This window comes from Ranitomeya imitator, chromosome 3 (genome assembly GCF_032444005.1).
Source record: "Ranitomeya imitator isolate aRanImi1 chromosome 3, aRanImi1.pri, whole genome shotgun sequence".
NCBI lineage: Eukaryota > Metazoa > Chordata > Amphibia > Anura > Dendrobatidae > Ranitomeya > Ranitomeya imitator.
In genome coordinates, this window is record NC_091284.1 from 97,082,337 (window position 1) to 97,103,208 (window position 20,872).

A 20,872-nucleotide genomic window follows, 5' to 3' on the forward strand; every position below is an offset into this window, starting at 1 on the left:
TAGGATAAAAGCCAAACCACAATCTCAAATTTTCAGACATGTTGCCCCATAACGGTTCAAAGCATGAGGTCTGATTTTTTTTTTTTCCAAATACGCGTTTTATATGGACATGTGAAGGAAGTGAAACTGGTAAAGGAGAAAGCAGAAGAATGGGAGCTGGACGGTTTTGGGTCCCCTGAATTGGATCTGTGCTCACCCACTACAAGGACCTCGCTGACCCACTATTTAAAGCAGCTTCATTATGGCTTCCGTCATTTAACAGTTTCATGCTCCGGCTGTTTGGCTTACAGATAAAGTGGTTAAATACATCTGGTTTCCTTTAAGTTGTTCAGTAGATCTAAATGTGATAATAAAGCTTTTAGCATTCTGGCATTTGTTATAAAAATGTTCTTCATTTTATCAAAACATAAACTAATTTTCGCATAATGTGCGTGCCATGTTATGGGCTTCATGTATTACCGGAAAGAGACTTTCAGGTGCTTACTTTAGCAGCCTGATAATTTAGTGGTCATCTAACGAGTGCTGCACATTTTGCTTGCTAATAGCCTTCTAGCGAATTATCTGATTTCTCCATTCCAGAATTGTGTTCTTACTAATTCAATTATTGATAAGAGGACCAGCCGAAGGCGCAGAATTCAATGGATATGAGAGTGCTCCCTAGAACACTTTGCTGACTTGTCTCCCATCCAGTTATGAATCTTCTGGTCACATGTAGAATAACGTGTCTCCTACAGTTTACCAGGGTTTGATGGCTTCTAATGACACATGAAAGATTTGAACTGGTTGGCTACTTTAAGGAAAGTGATCCCCAAATGCTCTAAAATAACAGACACAAAAGGTACTTGTCTTCTCTGGGTCCAGTGTTGGCTGTCTGCCGCTGATCAAGTCTCATTGTTTTAGCTACAGCGGTTACGTCACGTCCGCAGCAGCATGTTTCACCTCTGTAGCCAATCACTGAATCCAGCGGTCAGTGCCGTCTACCTCAGCAAAGCCGCTGATTTCTGTGATTAGCTACAGTGGTGCAGTGCTCTGGCTGCTGTACATCACTGCTAAGAGACCAAAGCAATAGTGGACAGCCGTCGCTGAACTCGGGGAAGATGAGTATCTGTCGTGTTTGTAATTCTAGGTATTTTAGAGCGCTTGGAATTCACTTTCCCGAATGTAGACAACCCCTTTAATATGAGCAGCATAGTATTTTAGCCTATGGTTATCTGCTAGTAAAATCAACAGATGATGGGCAGTGTCTGAACCCAGCCATTCACATGTAAGGCTACGTTCAGACTAGCGTTGTGCTAGTGTGCGTCGGGTTAGCGTCGGGCGACGCAGCGGCGACGCACGCGTCATGCGCCCCTATGTTTAACATGGGGGACGCATGCGTTTTTGTTTGTTGCGTTTTGCGACGCATGCATCTTTTTTGCCGCAAGCGTCGGACCAAGAAAACGCAACAAGTTGCATTTTTCTTGCGTCCGATTTTCGGCAAAAAACGACGCACGCGTTGCAAAACGCAGCGTTTTTGCGTGCGTTTTGCCGCGTTTTTGCGTGCGTTGTGCGTTGCGTCGCCGACGCAGCGGCGCACAACGCTAGTCTGAACGTAGCCTTACCGCTGCAATCCAACACTTTTTCGTCTACAAGCTATCTCTTCTGACTTGGCCAAATGTTCATATGCTTTCATTGGGAAGAGTGGAGAAAGCCGCTGCTAGACAGGTCTGACAGCATCCATCTCCCAAAGAACCAAGGAATTGACACTTTCAATTCACATTTTCTTAACCTCATGTCTCCGCATATACAAGATTGTTGATCAACTTTGGCTCATGGTCATGGTTGGCCTATTGAGGCTCCAACCAATGATATCCCGACTGATCCCAAAACAAGGGTTCTAAAGAATGAGTGGAGTGAAGGTTGAACATATGGACCTCCACTCTATCCATTCTCTGTGGGACTTCTGGAGATAACGGAGTTGCTGTTTTCACTTTTTTTTGTAATCCCATAAGGAATGAATGGAGAGGAAAGCACATTCTTGACCTCTGCTCCATCCAGATAGGGCTCTTCAGATCGCTTTTCTTGTGGATCCAGTGGATTTCCCTGCAGGTGGATCCCCACCAATCTAGAAGTTATCCTCTATCCTAAGGATGGGGATAACTACAAAACTTATTACAATCCCTTTTAAGTATTGTGGCCATTCATTGATGTTGATTCGCTCTCCGTATCTTTCTCTGCCCCGTCAGTATACAGCCACAGAGGGTACTAGTTCTGCCATGTAAAGTTTTATGTGCTGAGGTCCGGATGCTATTCATTAAGCTTTTAGCCCTCAGCGGGTCGTCCGGTACAAGTGCAGAAGTCATAAACGCCGCGGAGTCACTAGAAGCCTGTATGGCGGTACACTAAACACAGCTGATCTCTTAATACCCAGGAGACCAGCGCATTACAATTCATTTTCTGCAGGCCCGGAGAGAACAATTCTTTTGCTCTTAATAAATTCATGGTCCCTACTGGCAAGAGATTAGAAATGCTAAACGGCTTATTTGCATGAGTCATCATTAATTTACAAAGTAATTCCAGTGTGCCAGTTCACAAAAGTTTTTTTTTTTTATTTGCTAATGTAATTGATGTTTTTTCTTCCTTTAATTAACTCATTGAACATGGTCCTGATTTAGAAATAAAGGGCAGAGAATGTATTGTGTTTTAAAGGGATTTTCCAGGGAGTGTAAATTTATTTTAAATGCCTCAAACTTTATAATACTAAAATGAAAAGTATTTCCCTTCCTCTGCAGCTCTTGTTCTGTATTTCTTCATTCTATTCTTGACGCTCCGCCAATGGTCACAAATGCAACGGTCAACTCGTGCTTCAGGGCGTCCTCAGGAAAAGTATCCATCTTGTAGATAGGTGATAATTGTAACAGGGATTTGTTGGCTTCTGGTACCCGATACTCAGGATACTTACTCATCCAGAAGTGTACCATTCCAGCTATACCCCTGCTTTAACTTTTCCTTCCCCCTTTAAATTCTCCTGCATTCTTCACTATTGGACAGTTCAAAGGAAATAAATTGAGCTTTACACCAGGGGTGTCAAACTGCATTCCTCGAGGGCTGCAAACAGGTCATGTTTTCAGGATTTCCTTGTACTGCACAGGTGATAATTTAATCACCTACACAAATAATGAGTTGGTGATTAAATTATCACCTGTGCAGTACAAGGAAATCCTGAAAACATGACCTGTTTGCAGCCCTCGAGGAATGCAGTTTGACACCCCTGCTTTACACTACGGAAGTAAAGGTGAACCAAGAATAGGGTTGTCCACTTTGGAAAAACTTGGTACAAAGTTCTTGTGACAATGAGCATAGGTTGTCCTTCTGGTAGAACCTCTATCAAATGACATTATTGTGAGGGAAACTCTGGGGCACCACCACAAGGGAAATAAAGCATTTTAACTGCTCCCGTTTTAACCATTGAGGTGTCTGTGAAGTCTTTGTATGAATGTGCTAGGTCCTTGAGATCAAGAGATTTTGTGTTTAGGCCAGTGTTTCCCAAACCGCAGTCCTCACGGCCCCCAATAGATCATGTTTTCAGGATTTCCTTCGTATTGCACAGGTGATGGAATTACTATTAAGCCTTCAGAAATTGCCACAGGTTCTCTTACCTGTGCAATACTCAGGTAATCCAGAAAACATGATGTGTTGGGGGTCAAGAGGACTGGAGTTTGGAAAGCACTGGTTTAGGCTAACATTTGAGGATCCTGAGCAAGGGGGTGGGGGCCTTTCCTTCAGGAAAGCAATTTTCAATTCCCATGTTTTGCCAATTCTGTGCTACTAAACTGGATAGTCTGCAAATGTATATCCAAAGGGTCAACTTTCCAACGTCAAAATGAAGTTTTGTAGAGGCGTTTCCTTTAAACTGTTATTCCCTTCTACATTCATGGCATATGTACTGGATGTGGCGGGTAACTCAGTCCCACCGGTGGGTTCCACATATATCATACATTTATGGTATGATGTGTGAATATGCCAAAAATGTAGAAGATTGAAATACTCTTTTAATATCTTGAAATAATGGCATAATGTCCAGCTCACAAGTATCATGTGTAGCTTGCCAGGAGTCCTACTGTAGTGCAGTAAGTGACATTTTTGGGTGACTGGTGTACTTACCATACTTTTTTTTTCTTTGCAGTTTTCATTGGTCCATACATACGTCTTTTTCATTGATAAATCACGTACCCATTACAGTGTATGGCCATGTTTACAAGTCTGATTTGTCCATCAAAGAAGCCCATTCAAGTCAATAGGATTATGTAAAAAATCAGACACCACACAGTGTAGCATCCTAGTCCTGTCTGTTGTTTACAGTCTAATGTGAAGAAGCTTGGAAAGGTTTGTTTTGTTTGGTTTTTTTTGGCATAGGAGAAAAATTGATGCCACACTGACTAAAGAAAAATAGACGCATAGACCGAAAACACGTGAAAATCAGATATAAATTGTTGTTCAAAATCTTTCCATTTTCTCGTCCCTATAACAAAAACTGAAGCACGTGTGAATAATTTCTTACTGGTATTCTCCGTACTGGGCATGTTCACATGTCGCTGCTTATGATTAACATTACATATATAAATTCAAAAGGGTGATTTCAAGTACCGATATATTGAATTTATATTCGTTTATCTCATAATCGCCAGTCGGAAAGGTTGGCATGTAAAAACTAGCGTCCAAAAGACATTTACCACACTTAGCAAATGTCTGTCTAAATAATAATTAATTATTCTTTTTTTCCCCACGGGTAGTTTTTTCTTCTTCACATAACTAGGACTAAGAACTTAATCTAAAGCTGCGGAGACACAAAAAAATACTTTTATTTTGATTTCCGTTTTGAACAGAAGAGGTTCTAGTAGATGGAATTTATCATCGTTCCCTTAGCTTTAATGTTAGTGTTTTTTATTTCTATCCTTTCTTAATTTTTATTACCAGGACCACACTACAATGCGATAATCTGCTGGAAGATTAAGCAGTAATGGAAAATACATTTTCTGTTACTAGTACTTTGAGAGGGTTAACAACTATAAGAGCCTATCTAAGTTTATCCCTCCTCCGTCTCTCCCCAAAGGACCATCGCACTTTATCTTCTGTCGCTCTGTACATAATTTGTGCACTGGCAGCTGGAGATAAAATGTTAAAATGCTTGAGGAAAACAAAAAAAGTTAGTAAAAACTTGCAGTATAATCCTTTATTTTCATAAACAAACTTCTTTAATGTGTGTCATCATAACTTTAATACGTATAGCAAGAATATAGTAAGAAAGAAAAGTGAGGAACAAAAAACACCGACTCGTGCTGTCTTGTGTGAAGACCCCATAAACTTTTCATCACGGAAGAAAAAAAAAATGTTGCTGCTTGTTATATATTGTACAGTGCTGTTTTATGTATTTTATATACTAGCTTGGAAATGTGTTTTATTTCTTCCAGTTGGGGAAATTGTTACAGAAGTTGGTTAGAAAAACAAACTTTTTTTAAACTGAGGATCTAAAATGTCTTAGAAACTTGGTAAATATAAAGATAAAGCTGGTATACAGTGATTTTGGTGCCGACGATCTGTGATTGGTTTTATGTTACGTTTATGGCGCTGATAAGGAATATGACTGTGGGTTTGCCAGATTAGTTCTAGTTTTTGCAATATTTAATAGTTACGGTAATTACCGAAGAATTCTGGCTTAAAAAGTCGCTTTTATATAAGTGTAAGCCTGCAAATTGAAATGCAACATAATCATATGATATATTTAATTACTTAACACCACTAAAAAGTTAAAACACCAAAAGCTATTGCATTTATTATCATACACAAGTCGCATTGTAGGCAATGCATTGTTTTCATGGATGAATTATCTAAAAAACAACTAGAAACAATTCAGCAAAAGTAATGAGATTTTTTTTTTTTTTAATTTTGCACCCTCAGAATACCCTAAATCCATTCAAAAAAACCTTGGCACCTAAAGATTTTTTTTTTTTGTAGACCTGTGTAATTGATAAAGATTGGCCTACCTGGTGTGTACGGTCTAATCTTGTAAAGCTCCTACGAACGAGTTTCCCAAAGATTTGGAAACAGGAGGTCATATGGGTCATTTTCCTTCCGGAGAGAGTGCATGTTATAGTCTTGTGAATACTTTTCATGTCATTTTGCACTTTTTAGTACTATTTACGTGAATAAAAGTATACACTCTAGAATTAAACCCTGGAATAGACATTTACAATGGATAATTCCTCCCAAACATGCTTGTGTACTCTGTATGTACTTGGAGAAGAGTGACCTATAGACTCCTCCGGTGGGACTTATCTGCAGGCAAAGCAGTTACGGTACTCAAAAATTTCCACCTGTAGCCTCCAGACCTCCATAGAAAGCAAACCTTGGATAAAGTTATGCCACCTCCCGATTAAAATGAGCTTGTTGATGGATCATGCCAAAAAGTAAAATGTGAAAGCGGTTGACCTCAATGAGTGCTATTTGTAAATCCTGGTAAAGAAGTTGTCCTGAATGCTTGAAATATCCGGTTTCGCACATCCGGCATAGACTGTTCATGTATGTCGGTGTCTCGATCAAATGCAGGTCTACGGAGTGTGTTGCATTCGCAGGAGACCCACCACCGATCAAACATTGTGGGCCATATTCAGAATATGAATGTTGGATGTGTGAAACAGTCTTGTCCTGTAAAGATGATATTTAGGATGGATTACAGGCTTTCATATGGTCTAAAATAAAAATATGGGCAGAATATAAAGGAGGAGCTCATTCAGACGTCTGTGCAAATTGGTTCAAGATTGGACTGTAATGCATGAACTGTCTGCCGTCATCCCAAGTGGGACATCCTCCTAGAAATACATGCAGCCGTCACGCTCAGGTCAGGAGACCCGCGGGCAGTACGGGCATTAGCGGTCCGATCTGCGACCGATGTGCACAGACCTCTGAATGAGGCCAAAGTCTTCAGCTTTTAATAATAGTTTCTCCCTGAAGGCTGAAATGTACAGTTTGTTCTTATCTTATTTCAAATGATTTTGTTGCACATAGTGTTTCTATTTCAGATCATCTAGGTTTGTTTTATGTGGTTGACTTCATTAGTAGGTGTATGAAACACTGGGCTGGGTATATGGGCTGTTTTGGTAGATGGTAGATGTAGTTCTCATTACTTGATATAATGTACTTTTTTCCAATGATATTGTTCTTTTTTCAATCTTTAAATAGAAGATTTTTTTTATTTTTTTTTAGTTTAGGGGGTTAATGGTTTTGAGCAGTGATGGACTTTGAATTTTTAGTCCTCTTTTTATGGTTTTGTTGTTCAGTTCAGTGATGGAATTAGTAAAATGCTACTCACAATTTTCTCCTGTGATTTTCTGAAATCCATTTCCAGTTTTACACATGGAGTCCCCTTTTTTGTGTCCCAATATTCCAAATAATTCTTGTAAATGTTCTTGTGAAACTTTGGAAAGTTTTGATGCTATAGATATGCAGCCCTTGTTTCTAGTTATTATGAGGTGCGTGAATAATTAATTCCATCGCAGTCTTCATTTTGGCCTCCACTTCAGAATAGTTATCAGGCAGATGCCGATGAGTGCGTCACTGCCGTACCCTTTCTGTCATGGTGTGAAGTGTTGGCACAATGTTCGGGAAGGTCTCCGACAATATGTTCCCGTCGTGGACAAGCTGTGTTTTGAATGTTATGTTGGCATCCATCAACATTGATGATATTGGGGCCACCCTATTGGTTGAAAATAGAGTTGAAGCGGCTGTAAAATATTAAAGTTCTCTGTAAAATCCCACAAATTGAATTTTTTAATTTTATTTAAAACCTTTAACAATTTGCACCAGCCTAGGACAGCAGAAAGCAGAGCAAGCACCTGTTGCTGCTGTTTAACTATTGAACTCTGACACCAGCATTTAAAGGGAATCTGTCATGAAAAAAATAAGGCTATTAATCTGCAAATATGAGATTAATATGCAGATCAATAATGTGCTGCCCCGACACTGAGAGCCCAGCAGAAATTGACTATATTTTTCCAAGCAGGCTCAGTCTTTCAGTCACTGGGGTGGCACAGGCACAGTTTAAGGCCGGCGTCACACTGGCGTATTGCATCGGATGCGATATGCTAATGACACTCGGCTCCTGCTCGCAGCAGAGCAGGAGCCGAGTGTCATGCGTCTGTGCTCCGATTCTCTCGCACAGGGAGGATCAGAGCACAGCTGCAGAGGAGGCGGAGAAATGAATTTATAGTGCAAACAATCACAGGTTCAAGTCCTCTGGGGACTAACAAAAAAATACAAAAAGTTTTCAAAAACCTAGAAAAAAAAAAATGAAAAAGTTTGGATCACCCCCTTTTTTAAATACAAAAGTAAAGAAAAAAAAAAGAAAGTAGTTATTGCCATGTTCAGAAAAGTCTGATCTCAAAAACAAAAGCTCAAAAACATAAGTTAGCCCGAACAGAAAGGGGTGAATACTGTTCTTTGTATGGTGCTACCAGGCCACTCTGTTTCTTTTCATTCATCATGTATAGCAGGCCTGGTCTAAGCTGTCTATTGCCTTGTCCTCAATATTAGCTTAGCAGCCTTCAAAGACAAGTAATTATGAGTTTGCCTAGTTGTGTCGCGCACAGCACCGTGCAGAGAATGACATCTGCATGAGGATGTATTAATATTTATGTGCAGCGTGTTCTGCTAGAAGTAAAGGTGTTAATGAGTATTATAAATCAGTGGGTAGCAGGCAATGGAAGTCGTGACAAGAAGTGTTAAAGAGCCAAGTATTGTCTTCTGCTGAGAAATGGCTGAAACGTAATGGCCGTTTTGTCTTATCAGATCATTATTTGTTAAAGGTTCTAAACGGCACTTGTAGGGTAGACTGGAGTCACAAGGCATCTTAGTTGGATTCTCGAGAGACTGTTCGGCACGGACTTGTGTTTTGGTGACCAGCATGTAATACATGTAATTATGATCACCAATCTTCTATTACACCCACCAGGAAAGTTCACCATTCATTTACCATTGCCAAGTGTAGTTTTTTGTTAATAGATTGCAAAATGGGTGCATCTAAAATGTGTCGTTTGGGTCCCTTCGTTATCCAGAAGTCTCAAATCACCCAATGTAGGCAAGAAGAGTGACTTTTCGTTTATCAGGCCAATATATCTGGGTCGTCATTTATTTTGACTGTATGATATTAAGTTGTGTAGCCTTTCCGAACACGCGTAACTCATCAGGTTATAATGATAGCTTTACTTTTCTAGAACCCGTATAGAGCCGAAGTAAATACAGTATATACCGTGGACTTTACAGCTTTGTCAAATGAGCGGCTTCATTTATAATGTAAATGATCTGTACGGAGATGTCATGTATAACTGGACAATTGTGTCATTGTGGTTTTTTCTTTTATTAGAATGTTTAAAAAAAAAGTCACTTTTTTATTGTTTCTTGCAGGCTGTAGAAGAACTTCTAGAATCCCTGGATCTGGAGAAGAGCAGTTATCATATGGGTCTGAGCAGGGTATGTACAGATTGCTGACTTCATGTGTGGATGTTGGTGCTCTCATGTAGATGTGTTCTCTTTTGTGGAGAAATGCCTTGTGGGCATGAGGCATGTATTCAATGGACATAACAGAGATGTGTTAAAATATGTAGCTGCTTTGCAATTTCAACTTTTCACTGTGCAGTTCCACATGTTAAGGCACGAGTCTTAAACTCTGCTTGGTATATGGCCGCACATAGAAAAAAAAGCATTTCTGGGCTGCATGCTTAGCATGATAGTGATTTTTTTAGTGATTTTTTTTCTATACACTTGTAGATAATTTTTTAAAACATTTTTGCAGTGGCAAAAAAATTTGTTATGCTTTGTTTTGTGTATATATATATATATATATATAAATATCTTGTAGTATTGTGCCCCACCCTGGTCCCCATCTTGTAGTAGCACCTCATCTTGTTCCCGTTCTTGCACTAGTGCCCCATCCAAGTCCCCATATTGTAGTTATCTCCCCATCCAGGTCCCCTTCTTTTAGTAATGCCCCATCCTAGTCCCCTTCTTGAAGTAATGCCCCATACTAGTCCCTTTTTTGTAGTAATGCCCCATCCTCGTCCCCATCTTATAGTAATGCCCCATCCTGGTCCCCTTCTTGTAGTAATGCCCCATCCTGGTCCCCTTCTTGTAGTAATGCCCCATCCTGGTCCCCTTTTTGTAGTAATGCCCCATCCTGGTCCCCTTCTTGTAGTAATGCGCCATCCTGGTCCCCATCTTGTAGTATTGTCCCTCATCCTGGTCCTCTTATAGTAATGTCCCTCATTCCATGCCTATTCTTGTAGTAATACACCATTTTGACACCCATATTGTAGTTAAGTCCCCATCCTGGGACTTTAACCCCTTCCCGACCCATGACGCCACGTAGGCGTCATGAAAGTCGGTGCCAATCCGACCCATGACACCTATGTGGCGTCATGGAAAGATCGCGTCCCTGCAGATCGGGTGAAAGGGTTAACTCCCATTTCACTCGATCTGCAGGGACAGGGGGAGTGGTAGTTTAGCCCAGGGGGGGTGGCTTCACCCCCTCGTGGCTACGATCGCTCTGATTGGCTGTTGAAAGTGAAACTGCCAATCAGAGCGATTTGTAATATTTCACCCATTATAACGGGTGAAATATTACAATCCAGCCATGGCCGATGCTGCAATATCATCGACCATGGCTGGAAATACTAATGTGCCCCCACCCCACCCCACCGATCGCCCCCCCAGCCCTCCGATCTGCCGGGTACACTGCCCCGCTCCCCTCCGTCCTGTGCTCCGCTCCCCCCCGTGCTCTTGTCCGCTCACCCCCATGCTCCAATCACCCCCCCGTGCTCCAATCACCCCCCCTGCACTCCGATCCACCCCCCCTGTGCTCCGTTCCACCCCCCGTGCTCCGTTCCACCCCCCCCATGCTCCGTTCCACCCCCCCAGTGCTCCGTTCCACACCTCCCGCGTTCCGATCCACCCCCCCATGCTCCCCCCCCACCGCATCATACTTACCGATCCTGCCGGGGTCCGTCCGTCTTCTCCCTGGGCGCCGCCATCTTCCAAAATGGCGGGCGCATGCGCAGTGCGCCCCTCGAATCTGCCGGCCGGCAGATTCGTTCAAAGTGCATTTTGATCACTGAGATAGATTATATCTCAGTGATCAAAATAAAAAAATAATAAATGACCCCCCCCCTTTGTCACCCCCATAGGTAGGGACAATAAAAAAATAAAGAATTTTTTTTTTCCCACTAATGTTAGAATAGGGTTAGGGGTAGGGCTAGGGGTAGGGGTAGGGGTAGGGTTAGGGTTTCGGTATGTGCACACGTATTCTGGTCCTCTGCGGATTTTTCCGCTGCGGATTTGATAAATGCTCAGTGCTAAACCGCTGCGGATTTATCGCGGATTTACCACGTTTTTTCTGCGCCTTTCACTGCGGTTTTACAACTGCGATTTTCTATTGGAGCAGTTGTAAAACTGCTGCGGAATCCGCAGAAAGAAGCGACATGCTGCGGAATGTAAACCGCTGTGTTTCCGTGCAGTTTTTCTGCAGCATGTGTACAGCGATTTTTGTTTCCCATAGGTTTACATTGAACTGTAAACTCATGGGAAACTGCTGCGGATCCGCAGCGTTTTCCGCAGCGTGTGCACATACCTTTAGAATTGGGCTATGTGCACACGGTGCAGATTGGCCGCTGCGGATTCGCAGCAGTGTTCCATCAGGTTTACAGTACCATGTAAACCTATGGAAAACCAAATCCGCTGTGCCCATGGTGCGGAAAATACCGCGCGGAAACGCTGCGTTGTATTTTCCGCAGCATGTCAATTCTTTGTGCGGATTCCGCAGCATTTTACACCTGTTCCTCAATAGGAATCCGCAGGTGAAATCCGCACAAAAAACACTGGAAATCCACGGAAAATCCGCAGGTAAAACGCAGTGCCTTTTACCCGCGGATTTTTCAAAAATGATGCTAAAAAATCTCACACGAATCCGCAACGTGGGCACATAGCCTTAGGGTTAGGGTTGTGGTTAGGGTTGTGATTAGGGTTACGGCTACAGTTGGGATTAGGGTTAGGGGTGTGTTGGGGTTAGTGTTGGAGGTAGAATTGAGGGGTTACCACTGTTACGGCACATCAGGGGTCTCCAAACGCAACATGGCGCCACCATTGATTTCAGCCAATCTTGTATTCAAAAAGTCAAATGGTGCTCCCTCACTTCCGAGCCCCGATGTGTGCCCAAACAGCGGTTTACCCCCACATATGGGGTACCAGCATACTCAGGATAAACTGCGCAACAATTACTGGGGTCCAATTTCTCCTGTTACCCTTGGGAAAATAAAAAAATGCTTGCTAAAACATCATTTTTGAGGAAAGAAAAATTATTTTTTATTTTCACGGCTCTGCGTTGTAAACGTCTGTGAAGCACTTGGGGGTTCAAAGTGCTCACCACATATCTAGATAAGTTCCTTGGGGGGGTCTAGTTTCTAAAATGGGGTCACTTTAGGGGGGTTTCTACTGTTTAGGCACACCAGGGGATCTGCAAACGCAACGTGACGACCGCAGACCATTCCATCAAAGTCTGCATTTCAAAAGTCACTACTTCCCTTCTGAGCCCCGACGTGTGCCCAAACAGTGGTTTACCCCCACACATGGGGTATCAGCGTACTCAGGAGAAACTGGACAACAACTTTTGGGGTCAAATTTCTCCTCTTACCCTTGGGAAAATAAAAAATTGCAGGCTAAAAGATCATTTTTGAGAAAATAATTTTTTTTTCCATGGCTCTGCGTTATAAACTTCTGTGAAGCACTTGGGGGTTCAAAGTCCTCACCACACATCTAGATTAGTTCCTTTGGGGGTCTAGTTTCCAAAATGGGGTCATTTGTGGGGAATCTCCAATGTTTAGGCATACAGGGGCTCTCCAAACGTGACATGGTGTCCGCTAATGATTGGAGCTAATTTTCCATTTAAAAAGCCAAATGGCGTGCCTTCCCTTCCGAGCCCTGCCGTGCGCCCAAACAGTGGTTTACCCCCACACATGGGGTATCAGCGTACTCAGGACAAACTGGACAAGAACATTTGGGGTCCAATTTCTCCTATTACCCTTGGCAAAATAGGAAATTCCAGGCTAAAAAATCATTTTTGAGGAAAGAAAAATTATTTTTTATTTTCATGGCTCTGCGTTATAAACTTCTGTGAAGCACCTGGGAGTTTAAAGTGCTCAATATGCATCTAGATAAGTTCCTTTGGGGGTCTAGTTTCCAAAATGGGGTCACTTGTGGGGGGCTCCAATGTTTAGGCACACAGGGGCTCTCCAAACGCGACATGGTGTCCGCTAACGATGGAGATTATTTTTCATTCAAAAAGTCAAATGGCGCTCCTTCCCTTCCAAGCCTTACCATGTGCCCAAACAGTAATTTACCCCCACATGTGAGGTATCGGTGTACTCAGGAGAAATTGCCCAACAAATTTTAGGATCCTTTTTATCCTGTTGCCCATGTGAAAATGAAAAAATTGAGGCTAAAATAATTTTTTTTGTGAAAAAAAAGTACTTTTTCATTTTTACGGATCAATTTGTGAAGCACCTGGGGGTTCAAAGTGCTCACTATGCATCTAGATAAGTTCCTTGGGGCGTCTAGTTTTCAAAATGGGGTCACTTGTGGGGGAGCTCCAATTTTTAGGCACACGGGGGCTCTCCAAACGTGACATGGTGTCCGCTAAAGAGTGGAGCCAATTTTTCATTCAAAAAGTCAAATGGCGCTCCTTCCCTTCCAAGCCCTGCCGTGCGCCCAAACAGTGGTTTACCCCAATATATGAGGTATCAGTGTACTCAGGACAAATTGGACAACAACTTTCGTGGTTCAGTTTCTCCTTTTACCATTGGGAAAATAAAAAAATTGTTGCTAAAAGATAATTTTTGTGACTAAAAAGTTAAATGTTCATTTTTTCCTTCCATGTTGCTTCTGCTGCTGTGAAGTACCTGAAGGGTTAATAAACTTCTTGAATGTGGTTTTGAGTACCTTGAGGGGTGCATTTTTTAGAATGGTGTCACTTTTGGGTATTTTCAGCCATATAGACCCCTCAAACTGACTTCAAATGTGAGGTGGTCCCAAAAAAAAATGGTTTTGTAAATTTCGTTGTAAAAATGAGAAATCGCTGGTCAAATTTTAACCCTTATAACTTCCTAGCAAAAAAAAATTTTGTTTCCAAAATTGTGCTGATGTAAAGTATACATGTGGGAAATGTTATTTATTAACTATTTTGTGCCACATAACTCTCTGGTTTAACAGAATAAAAATTCAAAATGTGAAAATTGCGAAATTTTCAAAATTTTCGCCAAATTTCCGTTTTAATCACAAATAAACGCAGAATTTATTGACCTAAATTTACCACTAACATGAAGCCCAATATGTCACGAAAAAACAATCTCAGAACCGCTAGGATCCGTTGAAGCGCTCCTGAGTTATTACCTCATAAAGGGACACTGGTCAGAATTGCAAAAAACTGCAAGGTCTTTAAGGTCAAAATAGGCTGGGTCATGAAGGGGTTAAAAAAAAAAGGAAAATCTCCTCACCTGTCCTCCATTTCCTTGTCGTCCTTTTTTCTGCACATGCGGCCAGCAGGCACTGTAGACCCCATGAAGATTGCTTCCCTGCCCAGGGATCCGCTGACAGCAACATTTTGTTAAGGTTGAATGTGCATCCTTGTCCCCTTTTTGTAGTAATGCTCCATCCTGGTCCCCATCTTGTAGTAATGCCCCATCCTGGTCCCCTTCTTGAAGTAATGCCCCATCCTGGTCCCCTTCTTGTAGTAATGCCCCATCCTGGTCCCCTTTTTGTAGTAATGCCCCATCCTGGTCCCCTTCTTGAAGTAATGCCCCATCCTGGTCCCCTTCTTGTAGTAATGCCCCATCCTGGTCCCCTTCTTGTAGTAATGCCCCATCCTGGTCCCCTTCTTGTAGTAATGCTCCATCCTGGTCCCCATCTTGTAGTAATGCCCCATCCTGGTCCCCTTCTTGTAGTAATGCCCGATCCTGGTCCCCTTCTTGTAGTAATGCCCCATCCTGGTCCCCTTTTTGTAGTAATGCCCCATCCTGGTCCCCTTCTTGAAGTAATGCCCCATCCTGGTCCCCTTCTTGTAGTAATGCCCCATCCTGGTCCCATTTTTGTAGTAATGCCCCATCCTGGTCCCCTTCTTGAAGTAATGCCCCATCCTGGTCCCCTTCTTGTAGTAATGCCCCATCCTGGTCCCCTTCTTGTAGTAATGCCCCATCCTGGTCCCCTTCTTGTAGTAATGCTCCATCCTGGTCCCCATCTTGTAGTAATGCCCCATCCTGGTCCCCTTCTTGTAGTAATGCCTCATCCTGGTCCCCTTCTTGAAGTAATGCCCCATCCTGGTCCCCTTTTTGTAGTAATGCCCCATCCTGTTCCCCTTCTTGTAGTAATGCCCCATCCTGGTCCCCATCTTGTAGTATTGTCCCTCATCCTGGTCCTCTTATAGTAATGTCCCTCATCCCATGCCTATTCTTGTAGTAATGCACCATTGTGACACCCATATTGTAGTAAAGTCCCCATCCTGGGACTTTAACCCCTCTGTGACCTTAGACGTACTATCCCGTCGAGGTGCCCTGGGCTTATCTGACCCTGGACGGGATAGTACGTCATAGCCGATCGGCCGCGCTCACGGGGGGAGCGCGGCCGATCGCGGCCGGGTGTCAGCTGCTTATCGCAGCTGACATCCGGCACTATGTGCCAGGAGCGGTCACGGACCGCCCCCGGCACATTAACCCCTGGCACACCGCGATCAAAGATGATCGCGATGTGCCGGCGGTACAGGGAAGCACCGCGCAGGGAGGGGGCTCCCTGCGGGCTTCCCTGAGCCCCCCGCAGCAACGCGATGTGATCGCGTTGCTGCGAGGGTCTCCTCACCTCCCTCCCTGCTCGAGCCCCGGATCCAAGATGGCCGCGGATCCGGGTCCTGCAGGGAGGGAGGTGGCTTCACAGAGCCTGCTTAGAGCAGGCACTGTGAAGCAGCCTGCACTCCTATCAGATCAGTGATCTGACAGAGTGCTGTGCAAACTGTCAGATCACTGATCTGTGATGTCCCCCCCTGGGACAAAGTAAAAAAGTAAAAAAAAAAATTTCCAAATGTGTAAAAAAAATAAAAAAAAATATTCCAAAATAATGAAAAAAAAAAAAAATATTATTCCCATAAATACATTTCTTCATCTAAATAAAAAAAAAAACCAATAAAAGTACACATATTTAGTATCGCCGCGTCCGTAACGGCCCGACCTATAAAACTGGCCCACTAGTTAACCCCTTCAGTAAACACCGTAAGAAAAAAAAAAAAAAAACGAGGCAAAAAACAACGCTTTATTATCATACCGCCGAACAAAAAGTGGAATAACACGCGATCAAAAGGACAGATATAAATAACCATGGTACCGCTGAAAGCGTCATATTGTCCCGCAAAAAAAGAGCCGCCATACAGCATCATCAGCAAAAAAATAAAAAAGTTATAGTCCTGAGAATAAAGCGATGCAAAAATAATTATTTTTTCTGTAAAATAGTTTTTATCGTATAAAAGCACCAAACCATAAAAAAATGATATAAATGAGGTATCGCTGTAATCGTACTGACCCGAAGAATAAAACTGATTTATCAATTTTACCAAACGCGGAACGGTATAAACGCCTCCCCCAATAGAAATTCATGAATAGCTGGCTTTTGGTCATTCTTCCTCACAAAAATCGGAATAAAAAGCGATAAAAAAATGTCACGTGCCCAAAAATGTTTTCAATAAAAACGTCAACTCGTCCCGCAAAAAACAAGACCTCACATGACTCTGTGGACCAAAATATGGAAAAATTATAGCTCTCAAAATGTGGTATTGCAAAAAATATTTTTTGCAATAAAAAGGGTCTTTCAGTGTGTGACGGCTGCCAATCATAAAAATCCGCTAAAAAACTCGCTATAAAAGTAAATCAAACCCCCCTTCATCACCCCCTTAGTTAGGGAAAAATAAAAAAAAATGTATTTATTTCCATTTTCCCATTAGGGCTAGGGTTAGGGCTAGGGTTAGGGCTAGGGCTAGGGTTAGGGCTAGGGTTAGGGCTAGGGTTAGGGCTAGGGTTAGGGTTAGGGCTAGGGTTAGGGCTAGGGTTAGGGCTAGGGTTAGGGCTAGGGTTAGGGCTAGGGTTAGGGCTAGGGTTAGGGCTAGGATTAGGGCTAGGGTTAGGGTTAGGGCTAGGGTTAGGGTTGGGGCTACAGTTTGGGTTGGGGCTAAAGTTAGGGTTAGGGTTTAGATTACATTTACAGTTGGGAATAGGGTTGGGATTAGGGTTAGGGGTGTGTCAGGGTTAGAGGTGTGGTTAGGGTTACCGTTGGAATTAGGGTTAGGGGTGTGTTTAGATTAGGGTTTCAGTTATAATTGGGGGGTTTCCACTGTTTCGGCACATCAGGGGCTCTCCAAACACGACATGGCGTCCGATCTCAATTCCAGCCAATTCTGCGTTGAAAAAGTAAAACAGTGCTCCTTCCCTTCCGAGCTCTCCTGTGTGCCCAAACAGGGGTTTACCCCAACATATGGGGTATCAGCGTACTCAGGACAAATTGGACAACAACTTTTGTGGACCAATTTCTCCTGTTACCCTTGGGAAAATACAAAACTGGGGGCTAAAAAATAATTTTTGTGGGAAAACAAAAAGATTTTTTATTTTCACGGCTCTGCGTTATAAACTGTAGTGAAACACTTGGGGGTTCAAAGTTCTCACAACACATCTAGATAAGTTCATTGAGGGGTCTAGTTTCCAATATGGGGTCACTTGTGGGGGGTTTCTACTGTTTAGGTACATTAGGGGCTCTGCAAACGCAATGTGACGCCTGCAGACCAATCCATCTAAGTCTGCATTCCAAATGATGCTCCTTCCCTTCCGAGCCCTCCCATGCGCCCAAACGGTGGTTCCCCCCCACATATCGGGTATCAGCGTACTCAGGACAAATTGGACAACAACTTTTGTGGACCAATTTCTCCTGTTACCCTTGGGAAAATACAAAACTGGGGGCTAAAAAATAATTTTTGTGGGAAAACAAAAAGATTTTTTATTTTCACGGCTCTGCGTTATAAACTGTAGTGAAACACTTGGGGGTTCAAAGTTCTCACAACACATCTAGATAAGTTCATTGAGGGGTCTAGTTTCCAATATGGGGTCACTTGTGGGGGGTTTCTACTGTTTAGGTACATTAGGGGCTCTGCAAACGCAATGTGACGCCTGCAGACCAATCCATCTAAGTCTGCATTCCAAATGATGCTCCTTCCCTTCCGAGCCCTCCCATGCGCCCAAACGGTGGTTCCCCCCCACATATCGGGTATCAGCGTACTCCGGACAAATTGGACAACAACTTTTGTGGACCAATTTCTCCTGTTACCCTTGGGAAAATACAAAACTGGGGGCTAAAAAATAATTTTTGTGGAAAAAAAAATATTTTTTATTTGCATGGCTCTGCGTTATAAACTGTAGTGAAATACTTGGGGGTTCAAAGCTCTCACAACACATCAAGATGAGTTCCTTAGGGGGTCTACTTTCCAAAATGGTGTCACTTGTGGGGGGTTTCTACTGTTTAGGTACATTAGGGGCTCTGCAAACGCAATGTGACGCCTGCAGACCATTCCATCTAAGTCTGCATTCCAAATGGCGCTCCTTCCCTTCCGAACCCTCCCATGCGCCCAAACGGTGGTTCCCCCCCACATATGGGGTATCAGCGTACTCAGGACAAATTGGACAACAACTTTTGTGGTCCAATTTCTCCTCTTACCCTAGAGAAAATACAAAACTGGGGGCTAAAAAATAATTTTTGTGGGAAAAAAATTTTGTTTTATTTTTATGGCTCTGCATTATAAACTTCTGTGAAGCCCTTGGTGGGTCAAAGTGCTCACCACACATCCAGATAAGTTCCTTAGGGGGTCTACTTTCCAAAATGGTGTCACTTGTGGGGGGTTTCTACTGTTTAGGTACATTAGGGGCTCTGCAAACGCAATGTGACGCCTGCAGACCAATCCATCTAAGTCTGCATTCCAAATGATGCTCCTTCCCTTCCGAGCCCTCCCATGCGCCCAAACGGTGGTTCCCCCCCACATATCGGGTATCAGCGTACTCAGGACAAATTGGACAACAACATTTAGGGTCCAATTTCTCCTGCTAACCTTGGAAAAATACAAAACTGGGGGCTAAAATATAATTTTTGTGGAAAAAAAAATATTTTTTATTTGCATGGCTCTGCGTTATAAACTGTAGTGAAATACTTGGAGGTTCAAAGCTCTCACAACACATCAAGATGAGTTCCTTAGGGGGTCTACTTTCCAAAATGGTGTCACTTGTGGGGGGTTTCTACTGTTTAGGTACATTAGGGGCTCTGCAAACGCAATGTGACGCCTGCAGACCATTCCATCTAAGTCTGCATTCCAAATGGCGCTCCTTCCCTTCCGAACCCTCCCATGCGCCCAAACGGTGGTTCCCCCCCACATATGGGGTATCAGCGTACTCAGGACAAATTGGACAACAACTTTTGTGGTCCAATTTCTCCTCTTACCCTAGAGAAAATACAAAACTGGGGGCTAAAAAATAATTTTTGTGGGAAAAAAATTTTGTTTTATTTTTATGGCTCTGCATTATAAACTTCTGTGAAGCCCTTGGTGGGTCAAAGTGCTCACCACACATCCAGATAAGTTCCTTAGGGGGTCTACTTTCCAAAATGGTGTCACTTGTGGGGGGTTTCAATGTTTAGGCACATCAGTGGCTCTCCAAACGCAACATGGCGTCCCATCTCAATTCCTGTCAATTTTGCATTGAAAAGTCAAACGGCGCTCCTTCCCTTCCGAGCTCTCCCATGCGCCCAAACAGTGGTTTACTGCCACATATGGGGTATCAGCGTACTCGGGACAAATTGGACAACAACTTTTGAGGTCCAATTTCTTCTCTTACCCTTGGAAAAATAAAAAATTGGGGGCAAAAATATAATTTTTGTGAAAAAATATGATTTTTTATTTTTACGGTTCTGCATTATAAACTTCTGTGAAGCACTTGGTGGGTCAAAGTGCTCACCACACCTCTAGATAAGTTCCTTAGGGGGTCTACTTTCCAAAATGGTGTCACTTGTGGGGGGTTTCAATGTTTAGGCACATCAGTGGCTCTCCAAACGCAACATGGCGTCCCATCTCAATTTCTGTCAATTTTGCATTGAAAAGTCAAACTGCGCTCCTTCCCTTCCGAGCTCTCCCATGCGCCCAAACAGTGGTTTACTGCCACATATGGGGTATCAGCGTACTCAGGACAAATTGGACAACAACTTTTGAGGTCCAATTTCTTCTCTTACCCTTGGAAAAATAAAAAATTGGGGGCAAAAATATAATTTTTGTGAAAAAATATGATTTTTTATTTTTACGGTTCTGCATTATAAACTTCTGTGAAGCACTTGGTGGGTCAAAGTGCTCACCACACATCCAGATAAGTTCCTTAGGGGGTCTACTTTCCAAAATGGTGTCACTTGTGGGGGGTTTCAATGTTTAGGCACATCAGTGGCTCTCCAAACGCAACATGGCGTCCCATCTCAATTCCTGTCAAGTTTGCATTGAAAAGTCAAATAGCGCTCCTTCCCTTCCGAGCTCTCCCATGCGCCCAAACAGTGGTTTACTGCCACATATGGGGTATCAGCGTACTCAGGACAAATTGGACAACAACTTTTTGGGTCCAATTTCTCCTGTTACCCTTGGTAAAATAAAACAAATTGGAGCTGAAGTAAATTTTTTGTGTAAAAAAGTTAAATGTTCATTTTTATTTAAACATTCCAAAAATTCCTATTAAACACCTGAAGG

At 42.8% G+C, this 20,872-nt stretch overlaps 1 protein-coding gene across 8 annotated transcripts in view; it reads left to right on the top strand.

Annotated features, from left to right (window-relative positions):
• Positions 1–20,872, top strand: part of MYO18A (myosin XVIIIA) — a 420,009-nt gene that overhangs the window by 283,551 nt on the left and 115,586 nt on the right. For all 8 annotated transcript variants that reach the window (XM_069761190.1, XM_069761191.1, XM_069761193.1 and 5 more), the window contains one exon: positions 9,439–9,504. In XM_069761190.1, coding sequence (XP_069617291.1) covers positions 9,439–9,504 — 66 coding nt within the window. The remainder of the gene's footprint in view (positions 1–9,438; positions 9,505–20,872) is intronic.